General features: G+C 63.2%; 1 protein-coding gene across 3 annotated transcripts in view; it reads left to right on the forward strand.

The window, feature by feature from the left end:
• Nucleotides 1–11,107, forward strand: part of IGHMBP2 (immunoglobulin mu DNA binding protein 2) — a 25,850-nt gene extending 14,743 nt beyond the window's left edge. For all 3 annotated transcript variants that reach the window (XM_059150028.1, XM_059150034.1, XM_059150042.1), the window contains 7 exons: nt 831–1,013; nt 1,329–1,447; nt 1,907–2,001; nt 2,744–2,867; nt 3,666–4,604; nt 7,294–7,466; nt 10,002–11,107. In XM_059150028.1, coding sequence (XP_059006011.1) covers nt 831–1,013; nt 1,329–1,447; nt 1,907–2,001; nt 2,744–2,867; nt 3,666–4,604; nt 7,294–7,466; nt 10,002–10,199 — 1,831 coding nt within the window. In that variant the 3' untranslated portion in view covers nt 10,200–11,107. The remainder of the gene's footprint in view (nt 1–830; nt 1,014–1,328; nt 1,448–1,906; nt 2,002–2,743; nt 2,868–3,665; nt 4,605–7,293; nt 7,467–10,001) is intronic.
• Nucleotides 11,108–11,556: the final 449 nt, after the last annotated feature.

Below are 11,556 nucleotides of genomic sequence, written 5' to 3' on the forward strand. Positions count from 1 at the left end.
GTGGTTGGGACTGGCAGCCGCCTCGCTTATGTCTTCGGCGCAACTTGGGTCCAGCAGGCGTCCGTGTGGGAAGAGGGTGACCACGAGGTCATACGAGCCCACGGAGTGAGCCCCTGAAGCACGGGGAGCTCTCGCGCGGGTTTAGCCTTGCCGGCTCGGAGGGAGCTGGTGCGCCGTCGTGGAGGAGAGACGCTCCTGGCTCTGCAGCCCCCTGGCGGGGTGGCATTGGGCTGGTCCCTTGAGCTCTCTGTGTCTCGCTCCCCTCCTGGGGCAGTGGGGAGCACGACAGGAACTACCTCCTGAGGTTTTGTGGGGCTCAGGTGAGTCCGTAGCGGGGAGCGTTCCCGGGAAGTGTGGAGGGAGCGCGGAGGGCCTGCTGCCGGGCTGCTGAGGCCGGCGCGTGCTGCCCCTTCAGAGTCTGTCCGTCGCGGCTGTTGTTGCTGTCGGATCACCAGCGTAAGCCAGGTGGATTGTCTCCGGCTCTGGACTTCGGAAGTCCAAACTCTGCGTCCGGGGGTCACAGGATGGTGGCAGGAAGCTCCAGGGGAGGGTTCATTTTGGTCGCGTCTTCTGCCCTGAGCCTGACCCCCCTGCCTTTCTCTTAGAAGGTGCCCATGATTCCACTAGGCCCAGCTTCACATCAGGTCGCATGGTTGCAGGTCCTGGCGTGAGGCCACGGGCATCGCTGGGGTGACCACACCCTTAATTTTCAGTCCTAACGTGGCGGGGGTTGGGTTCTGAGGCTCTAGCACTGCCTTCCTCCCTGGCCTGTGGTTTCAGGCTGGACGCGGGCACTCAGGCCTCTCTCCCCGGTTGCTGTCTTGGCGCAGGGCCGCGCTGGCGGGGCTGTCGCGGAGCCTGATGGAGCGGCTGGCGGACGAGCTCGGCGCGCAGGTGGTGCGGACGCTCACGGTGCAGTACCGCATGCACCAGGCCATCATGCGCTGGGCCTCGGACGCCCTCTACAGCGGGCGGCTCACCGCCCACCCTGCCGTGGCGGGGCACCTCCTGCGGTGAGTGGTCTGGTTCTGCCCACCCGGCCTGACTTGTTTCCCCCAGGGCCCCGGGAACTGCGTTCAGGAGAGATTTTAGAGTCAAAGTTCTCTCTGAGGCTGATCTTCAGGAGGGGAGAGGGGCCTTGCTCCGGAGAGCTGGCGTGGGGTGCTCGGTCTCTGACGCCGTTCGCGCCCCCTGTGTTCTCTGTGGAGCAGCCTCGTTCTGCCGTGGGAAGAGCCCGGGCCCGGGGGTTGACGGGAGACGCGAGTTCTGTGGTCAGGACCTCGGTCCCGCTTCATCGCCTCACACGCTCCGTCTCCCGCTGTGCGCAGGGACCTCCCAGGAGTGGCTGCCACGGAGGAGACGAGTGTCCCCCTGCTGCTCGTGGACACGGCCGGCTGCGGGCTTTTTGAGCTGGAAGAGGACGACGACCAGTCTAAGGGGAACCCTGGTGAGCTTGCTCGGATGGGGCCAGCTTTCTGGCTGACGCGGACCCTGGGCTCCTCTTTGTAGAAACCCCAGTGTCTGCAGCTGCCGACCTCAGAGGAGCTGAGCGGGGCGGGAGGAAAGGGGCAGTGGGAGCCCGTCCCCAATGAGCTGGGGGGTTCGAGGCAGACAGGAGCCCTCGCAGTGCCCTTCTCGGCTGGCAGCTCTGCCTGCTCAGGCTTGGGCAAGATCCTTGCTCACCCTAGTACCAGCCTGCCGGGCCGCATGCTCCGTGTTGCCGGGTAAACTGAGGCTCAGCTACATGGCCTGCATCTTCGTAGGCCGGACCTGCGACCCCGCGGCTCAGGGCGTTACCCCAAGCGTAATGTAAGATCTGGCAAAGTGGGGGGCAGGCTGAAGGAACGCGCACGGGTGGCGGGACAGCATGGGGTGACTGGGCCAACAGCCTGCTTGCTGCCCCCAGGTGAAGTGCGCCTCGTCAGTCTGCACATCCAGGCCCTGGTGGACGCTGGTGTCCAAGCGAGTGACATCGCTGTCATCACGCCGTACAACCTCCAGGTGCGAGGGGCTGCTTTGTCTGTGTGTCAGGGGCGCAGTTACCCCCAAGTGCCCGAGGACGGGTCATGTAGCATCTGTGGCTATAAACTCCAGGTAGAATCAACTGCCTCATGACTGCGTCTGGGGCTCATGTGACATCGGCGAGCATCTCTGTCTGCCCACCCGCCCCTTGTTCTTGCTCTGCCCCTCCCCCCTTCCCTGGTTGGCTTTGTTTTCTGGCCACCTCCCCGGTGGCCCTGCTGCCTCGGGCATCCTTACAGGGTGGCCCTGGACCACCAGTCCCTCCACGGCATCTCACGTAGGCTCTCAGCTTAGAATCTTATGAGTCTGGCTCCAGCCCCTGCCCCTGAGCTGGTTGCTGTGGCCAGAGCAGGATCCTTGCCCTCTCCGGGTCAGTGGAAGCACCTGCCAGCTCCTTTCTTTCCAGGGTTTCTCACGTTTTCTCTCTCCATGCCTGTGTGCTTGATGCAGCCGCAGCAAAATACTGTGAGGTCTGTGGCTTGGTCGCCACCCTTCCTGCGTCACAGGCACCACCCACCGGGGCATCTGAGGCCCGTGGCTCTGCGGGGTCAATGTCGTGCTGGGGTGCGGGGCCCCATCTGACCTGTCCGTGTGCTGCTGTGTGAGTTCGCTGAGCTGTGAGACAGCGGCGGGGACCGTGCTGCAGTGGGAGGCCCTCTGCTGAGTGTCGAGGCCACCCCGGCCTGAGCCGAGCTGAGAACATGGCTTCCTTGTGTTCCAGGTGGACCTGCTCAGGCAGAGCCTTGCCCATAGGTACCCCGAGCTTGAAATTAAGTCTGTCGATGGTTTCCAAGGCCGAGAGAAGGAGGCTGTGGTCTTGTCCTTCGTCAGATCCAATAGGAAAGGTATGTGGGGCTCAGTAGAGTCCCTTTGGGTGGCACAGAGGGCGGACTGGGGTTCTGCTGGGGGCTGTGCTGGGCCCCAGTGAGAGAGCAGGCAGGGAGTGGGGGGCAGTGGGGCCCCATCTGGAGCCTGCTGGGGGCCAGAGCTGCAGGAGGTGGGCGTGGTCCCTGGGGTGCTGCAGGAGTGGGGCCTGGTGTCCCCAGCAGAGGGAGCAGAGCATGAGGTCAAGCTGCGTGGGAGTGCAGGCGCGCTCTCGGGGACCGCCTGGACGCCCTGCCTGGGACAGGGAGGCCCTTGCAACACAGAGCTCGGTTTTTGGCCTTAGGGCGCCATTAGCCTCAGGGCCTGGCTTCTGTGCCACTGCAGTTTGGGGCTCTTCTGTTCAGTGTTGCACTCAGAAACGGCTTATCTGGGCTTCGTAAGGCACCGTCGGCGGAGAGCCGAGGACAGCGGAGTGGGGGGCTGCTGGGGAGCTAAGGTCCTGGAGCACCGCTCATGCTGTCCCTGCTGCTGGCTGCAGTCACCCCCCAGCTGGGCTGAGGGAGGAGCTCGTACTTGGAGACAAACAGTGGTTTGGTACCCGCCACGGCCAGACCACGTGCGGTGGGAGCCAGACTTGGGGAGCCCTGGGAGGGCAGCAGGACCCCTGGGCAGGCTGCCAGGTGGGGGTGGGGGGGTGCTCGGTGCGGGGGGTGTTGTTGGGTGATCCCCTCGGTGACCTGTGCTGCTCCGGTGCAAGAGTCCATTTCCTGTTCCTTAGTCTTGGGTCCACTCTGCCACTCACCCTGGCTTGCTCCTAGGCGACGTGGGCTTCCTCGCTGAGGACCGGCGGATCAACGTTGCGGTCACCCGCGCTCGGCGCCACGTGGCGGTCGTGTGCGATTCTCGCACGGTCAGCAACCACACCTTCCTGAAGACCCTGCTGGGGCACTTCACGGAGCACGGGGAAGTGCGCACAGCCTTTGAGTATCTTGATGACATCGTCCCTGAAAACTACTCCCACGAGAGTTCCCAGGGCCACAGCCAAGCTGGGGCGAAGCCCCACGGCTCCGCGGTGTCAGCCAGGAAGCCTCGTGGAGGCCGGCCGCAGGACGGGACCCGGGAGACCAGAGCAGCCGCGGGGCTGGAGCGGAAGAGGACGGGTGGGAAACCCTCGGGCCCTGGGGTCCCTTCTCAGCCCAGCCTCAATGGAGGCAGCCCAGAGGGAGCGGCGACCAGAGACCCCGCGGAGCACTTCCGGGCCAAGATCGCCGAGTTTGTGGCGAGCGAGAAAACTGAGCTGGAGTTTCCTGCTTCCCTGAACTCCCACGACAGGATGTGGGTCCACCAGATCGCTGAGGAGCACGGGCTGAGGCACGACAGCTCCGGGGAAGGGAAGAAGAGGTTCGTCACCGTGAGCAAGAGAGCCCCGCCGGCCCCGCCCACCCTGCCAGCCCCGCCGCCGCCTCCAGTTGGGGCCGGCAACCACACCCCTGGGGATGCGCCCGGTCCCACCCAGACAGAGCCCCCTGCTGGGGGGCAGAGCGGCCCGGACACCCTGAATCTGAAGGCCCTGCACCTGGAAAGGCTGCAGAGAGCGAAGAGCAAGCAGGAGCGGCCCGCCATGGACGGGGCCACCACGGACAGGGCCGCCACAGACAGGGCTGCCACGGACAGGGTTGCCAGGGACGGGCAGCAGGCCTCGCGCTCTGGGCCGCGCACGTTACCAGAGAAGAAGAAGAAGAAGAAAGAAGCAAAAGGTAAGTGGGTTCACCTGGTGGGGGTGGTGCCAGCTTGGCCTCCCCTTCACTGTGGTGTTTCCCCACTTGAAGCCCGCTGTGACCCTCGGAGAGGTTTGGGACTTCCCCTGCGTGCTAAGGCCCTGATTGTGCATCTTGTTACTTGTTTTTAACTGGTTTGTGAGCTTTCTGGGGGCAGTGATTGCTTACGGTGACCATCGCGTCCCCAGACCTCAGGCAGGGCCTGGCCTCCTCATTAATCAAGAAAACATCTAAACACGAGGTCGCTCCTCGTGATGGGAACCACACCAGGGAGCCGACAGCGTGTTCGGGTGAATCCCGGCGTGCTCACGGGTCACAGCATGAGGGGACCTCAGTGTCCCTGACCAAGTACACGGAAATGCAGGAGGGCCCCGGGGTGCGTACACTGCTGGGGAAGAGCCTGGAGGAGGAGATGAGGACGGTGGACAGAAGCTCTCAGGCAGGCAGAATCCGCGCTGGGTGACGGCTTGTTCTGCCAGACCCGATCGGGCTCTCGCACGTCCCGCTGGCCTGCGTCCCGGCCCTGCGTGCACTGTGGTGGCTGCGCACTGACGCGTCCCCTGGGGCCCTGCTCCGCCACCCCCGTACCTCACTGTGATCGTGCATCCACAGGCGCTGAGCTTGGAAGACTTGGGTTTTCTGAAGCCTCTGGGTAACCTTGTACCCCAGCTATTCCTCTCCGAGCACGCCCGTGGAGTCGCTTGTGTCTTCTTTTTTCCGTTGAGTTCCTCTGAGCAAAGCTGTACACACCTGACTCGGTCTTAGAAAGCAGCCTCGGGCCTGAGGCTGTAGCCGATCCACCCTGTGGACAGAGGAAAAGAAATGTTGCGCAGAGGAAAGAAATGTTAAGTGCTTTTCTTTTCTTTCTTTCTTTCTTTTTTTTTTTTTTTTTTTAAGATTTTATTTGACAGACACAGGGAGAGAGGGAACACAAGCAGGGGGAGTGAGAGAGGGAGAAGCAGACTCCCCACTGAGCAGGGAGCGTGTTGTGGGCCTTGATCTCAGGACCCTGGGACCCTGAGATCAGGCAGACACTTAAGGACTGAGCCACTGAGGCGCCCGTTAAAGTGCTTTTCTAAGCCGCACTGAGAAGATGGTTCGTGCCGTGAAGGGCAGGTGCGGGGGCACCGTGATGGGGTCCTGGTCTGTGCTCCGCAACGTGTATGGCACGCTCACTGGAGGACAGTATCCTGGGGAGACTTTGCCCCATTTAGGCGATGGTAGCTCCACTTAGGTTTGAAGTTTCTTCAGGCCGCCACCTTCAGAATTCACCTTGCCCCTCAGGCTCAGAACGTGACCCTGTCCAGTTGGTCCCCAGGCTCTGCTGAGGTTGTCACAGCTGAGAAGCAGAGGCTGGTCTGAGCAGGCCCCTAGAGCCATGGCGGTGGCCCCCCGGGAAGGCTGCCGCTGAACGCATCGAGGGCTGCCTGCTGCTCGGGACGGTCGGGGGAGTGACAGGCACTCGGGCCCGTGGGAGAAGCGGTCGGAACACTGAGGTGTCATTCTGAACACTCTGTGCCTGGTCCCTGCGTCTTCTCTGTTCCCTGAAAATGCCAGCGAGCAGTGGGCACCTCGTCAGCCCTTCTCCAAGCTTCCTGCTGCTGCTCCTGGGCCTCAGCGTGTCTGTCTCGCCCCTGCCCTCTGCTGTGCGGCTGCTCGGCGCGTGTGGGGTAGAGCCAGGCTCCTCAGCCCGTCTGGGGGAAGGGCCGGGGACCATGGCAGAGTTGTGCCTGTATGGAGGGAGCGGCGTGGCCACGGCCGGCTGAGGTGCCGGAGGGGCCGAGGGCCCCGTTTCCCCTGGGTCCCCTCCGCGGCCGACCGTCCTGACCTGCGTACCAGCCGAGTGTGAGGAATTCACTCAGGGAAGCGTCTCGTCTGTGCTGTGCCCCCCGTCACTGGCAACGGCCTCCTGGCGGATGCCGTCCTGGTGTTCCCCGGCTGTCCGCGCCTGTGTGTTCGGGTCGTGCACGCCTGTTTCACAGAGCTACACTTACACGCGGTCTCAGGTTCGTTTTCCACTTGTGAGCATTTTCTGTTCTTCAAAAGGTTTCTGTGTACTTGGTCAGAAACGCCGAGGTCCCCTACCGCGGGGACCCGCGAGTACGCCGGAGTCCTCAGAACACGCTGTCGGCTCCCTGGTGCGGTTCCCATCGTGAGGAGCGTCCTCGTGCTTAGAAGTTTTCTTGATTAAAGAGAATGGGCTTGGGCGCCTGGGTGGCTCAGTGGGTTAAGCCGCTGCTTTCGGCTCAGGTCATGATCTCAGGGTCCTGGGATCGAGTCCCGCATCGGGCTCTCTGCTCAGCAGGGAGCCTGCTTCCCTCTCTCTCTCTCTCTGCCTGCCTCTCCGACTACTTGTGATTTCTCTCTGTCAAATAAATAAATAAAATCTTAAAAAAAAAAAAAAAAAATTTAAAGAGAATGGGCTTTTCGGGGGCACGTGCCATGCCAGCCCCTTCTAGGAAGTCCGCGTGCTGCCCACACCTGGCAGGGCCGGTTATTAGGCCGCTGGAAGGACGGTCGCTCTTGGCTGGACGGACACCAGGCTTGACCGAGGGCCATTGGCCTGATCACTGTGAACCGAGAGTGGGAGCTGCTCGCGGCAGCTCGGGGCAGCCGTGGGCCCGACATCCACGTTCTTCCCCGTTTGAGTGACCCTTTTCTTCTCTAGGGAACACGGCCATAGATTTGCCCGGCAAGGAGGACTTCGAGGCCCTGGTCGCGGCTGCCATCAAGGCTGATAACACCTGTGGCCTCGCTAAGTGCACAGCCAGCGTGGCAACCCTGGGCCAGCTCTGTCTGCACTGCGGCCGCCGGTTCTGCCTCAGCCACCACCTGCCCGAGGTACAGCTGCGGGGCGGGCGGCGGGGCGGCTGTGTCTCCGGGGCTCTGGGCAGACGTGCTCCACGCACAGATGGGAGCTGGGGCTGAGCGCTGGGTTTTTCTGAATGGGTGTAGACCCGTGCTTTGTTTTGAATGCATCAGGGTATGAGAAAGTAAAATGTCACACTTGCCAAACTGTGAGAAAATTGGTGGGAATTCTGGACAGAGAGGACTTTGTTCCAGTGTCTTTGGGGTCCGTCAGTGGGTTAGGCTAGGGGAGGTGGGGGGTCTGGCTTTAGATCTGAAGTGGGCTGGCTGCCCGGCTGCTTTTTCATTCATTTCTTGAGCTTGTTTGGATGGGAATGTCGTCTGCCGGGCCTGGGGAGCTGGGGGCCAGAGCAGGCTTCATCTCTGCCCTGAGGAGTGAGGACCTGTAGGCACCTGGTATGAGACCACATCTGGTGCCACGTGCCAACCGTGGTGAGGGAGCATCTGGGGCCAAGCTGGCAGCAGGGGCGGGGGCTGGGCTGGGGAGGACACGTGTGAAGGCCCCAGAGAGGGGGTGCCCTTGTCCAGCTGGGAGCAGAGCGAGGCAGGGTGACGGAGTGCAGGCCGAGAAGCCTCTGCCCCGAGGAGCTGAGCCCTGGTTCTGGAAGCTGTGGGGCCCTGGTTCTGAAAGCTGTGGGGCTTCTGGAGCGCCCTCTGTGTTGCCGGAGCGCCGGCTGCAGTACCGGGGAGGCTCAGGGCGAGACTGGGACGTCCTGGGGTGGGTTGTGGAGAGCGTGGGGCGGTGGGCGTGGGCCCTGAATGGGTTGTGGGTCACGATAGCACAGGAAGGAGGACCCAGAGGGGCCATTGGGTTTCTGCTTCGGGCCGATGGGAGGTGGCGGTGGGGCTCTTGGAGGCTGGTGAGGGGTGGGTGTGGGGAAGGCACGTGGCACCTGTCCTGGCACTGTCCTGGCACTGTCCCAGATGAGCTGCGTGGGGGTCGGGGCGGTGTGCCACTCTGGGTCAGGGGGTGCGGCTGCCTACCCACAGGGAGCTCTGCTGCCTCGGAACCTAGACGGGGCGTCCCCCTGGGGCAGGGTCTCCTCCCCCTCCTCCTCCCCCTTTCCCTCCACGCGCACGCCCGCACACAGTTTCTTCTCCTCACGCACGCGCACGTGCGCACGGTCTGTGTTTGTTCCTGTTGACAAAGCATGAGGCGTTTTAGGATCTGTTTATCTAGAACGTTTAGAGATCATCAGGTGTGAGGTTTGGGCAACCAGCTCGCATTCCTGGCACAGCCTGTGTGGGTCTCTGTGCAGGGTGGTGAGAGGCGGCAGCCCCGGGCGGCTCCCGCTCCCGACCCGAGAGCACGCCCTCCCCGTGCGGCTGGTGGCAGTGTCGAGGAGGTCACTGGCACGGTGTCCGTCTGACGGGATGCTGGCTGCGGGCAGGGCCACAGGTGCCCCTGCTCTGAGATGTTCTGTGGGCTGAGGCTGTGCAGAACTGGCGCAGGGCTGGGTGGCAGGGACCGGGCCGCAAGCACCAGCTGTCACCTGCTTCTTCCGGGACGTGGGCGAGGGAACTCTGCCTCAGCCCAGGGCCGCTCTCCCCACACGTTCCCTGGGTGCCGTGTTTCAGTCTTTGCCCCGTGACTGGGATGCGGTGAGGAGCAGGGACACTGCGTGTCGGGTCCTGGGCCACGTGGAGGGCATGGCGCCACACGACTGTCTCTGGGGGAGCCGTGGTAGGCAGCCTGCGGGCCCAGGGCTGCCCAGGAGGGGCAGGGTGGGGACACCCCGTGAGTAAGGGAGGGAGGGGGACAGGTGCTGCGTGGGTGGTGGGCCACAGGGGTCTTCGCTGTCAGGCACAGGGCTGGGGACGCCGACAAGCAAGGTCCAAACTGGGTCCCACCCGGCAGTTCCCAAGGGAACTCCCTCGGTGTGTGCAGCGGGGAAGCGCGGGCTTTCTGGAAGGCCCCGTGACCTGCGTGCTGGCTGTCACGCCTGGTGCTGGAGGTGCTCGAAGGGTTTCCTCCCGTCTCCCTTCCTCTCCTTTCAAATGGAGGAGCTACGTGAGAGTTTCCCGGAAACGGGGGCCCTTCATGGGGTCAGGCACGTTCTGGGGCTCTGGCCCAGGCCTGGTGCTGGGGACAGACTAAAGAGTGCAGCCTTTGGCCCGGAGGGGACGGCGGTTGCACTTGGGCTGGAGCTCACGGAAGGGCAGCGTGGCCGCAGGGTCACGCCGACAGCGCATTGGCGTTTTGTTGCCACACCGCTGCCGGTGGCTCTGTGCGTGCGTCACCCCCCATCGGGAGCTTGTGGGGATCTGGCCACGCGTCCATGTGTGCTCAGAGGATGGTTCGGGCTGAGCTGAGGGCGGGGGTGGAGGGTGCTTCCTCATACCCCCCACCCCGGCAGCCTGATGGGGAGGGGCCCGGCTGCAGGAAGAGGAGGGAGCCCCTCCGAGACCTCATGCTGGGACTTAACGGTCCCCGGACTCTGCGATGGGCGACGTTGCAGGGCCTTTGTTCCCGTTAGGCTCCACGCTGACTGCTGTGTCCCCCCACAGATCCATGGCTGTGGGGAGAGGGCTCGTGCCCACGCCCGGCAGAGGATCAGCCGGGAGGGAATCCTCTACGCCGGCAGTGGAACCAAGGACAGATCCCTGGACCCCGCCAAGAGGGCCCAGCTGCAGAGGAGGCTGGACAAGAAGCTGGATGAACTGAGCGGCCAGAGGAAGAGTAAGCGGCAGGAGAAGGAAAAGTGACGGGCAGGCTCTTTGCGTGCAGCCCCAGAGCTGCTGTCTTTGGAAAACATCTGCGAGGGCAAGCAGGGCTGCTTTCTGCTTCCCTGTAGCTGCTCCGTGACAGTGTGCAACCTGACCCACCTGCCTGTACCGGAGCCAGGTGGGGCACAGGGTCTGGGAGCAAGGGTGGGGTTCTGGACTCTGGAGATGAGCTCTTCCCCCCGACAGCTTTCGGAGGAGGGTGCCCAGGGCACGTGGTCATTGCCGCGTGGCCCTCTCTGGAATTGGTGTGGGTTGGCCCGTCTGTGCCCCTGTCCCCCTTCTCTTGCCTGGAGCATTTCCCGGTGTCTTCCTAGTTAGAACAGAAATCCCACCATCTGAACCTTGGGGTGCTGCCATGAGAGTCCCCCTGCCCTGGACTGATACCCCCTCAATCTTTGTACAAGGAAATTCCCACCATCCGGGGCCGGCCAGCTTTCAGGCCGCCGGAAGGAGGGAGCACACCTGAAAAGTCAGATCACGTGTCTGAGAACGCGGGCACCTCTCCCATGCGTCCGCATGTAGCTGCCTTGGCAGAGGCCCGCTTCCATCTGTGTCCTGTTCCCTGCCGGCTGTGGGGCCCTGTCCTGGTTGTGCAGGGCAGCGGACAGAGCTCAGACCGCTCCTGCTCCTGCGAGGTCTGGAGTCCACTGAGGCAGGTGGCCCGGGTGAGCCCTCCGCGGGCGGCGGTCTCGGGAAAGAGCTTCCGCAGAGCGGCGGTGCGGCCGACACGAAGCAGGAGCCCTCCCATAGGTGCTCCCTAGCGTTCTCCACCAGCTGCTTCAGGGAGGACGGCCTCAGACGGATGTGATGTCTTCGTCTCGGAGTTTTATTTGTTTAAGTGGGACATAAATTATTTAAGAGTAAAATAAAGATCTACGCGCACCGCCTGCCGTGTGTGTTGTGTGTCTGTGGTGGACGCGCTTTCCCCTCTCTGCTCCCTGTGCCTTTCCCGGAGTGGCCCGGAGCTCAGGGCCAGCCCACGTTTGCTCCGAGCGCTCGGCATCTCGAAGGCGCTGGCAGCACCCAGAGCAAGGAGGTGGCCATGCAGGGCTCCTGTGGGGGCCTTGTCCCCATTCACAGACGACAAAGGGCAGGGAAGAAACCCTTGGCATTTTTATCAGAACGGAAGTTTGAAGTCGGGAAGGCTGGGGTTGTAACTGGTCCAAACCAGGCCAGCCTCCGTGGAGAGATGGCAGGAGAGAGGCTGCCGCCCCCGGGAGGAAAGGCAGGTGGCAGAGACCCTGCCTTCCTGCGGGCTCAGAACCCAGGGTTGACCCGCCTGCCCTCACCAGACCTGGTCTCACAGAACTTGCATCTGCTGACCCAAAATGCCATT

This window comes from Mustela lutreola, chromosome 1, assembly GCF_030435805.1.
Source record: "Mustela lutreola isolate mMusLut2 chromosome 1, mMusLut2.pri, whole genome shotgun sequence".
Lineage (NCBI taxonomy): Eukaryota > Metazoa > Chordata > Mammalia > Carnivora > Mustelidae > Mustela > Mustela lutreola.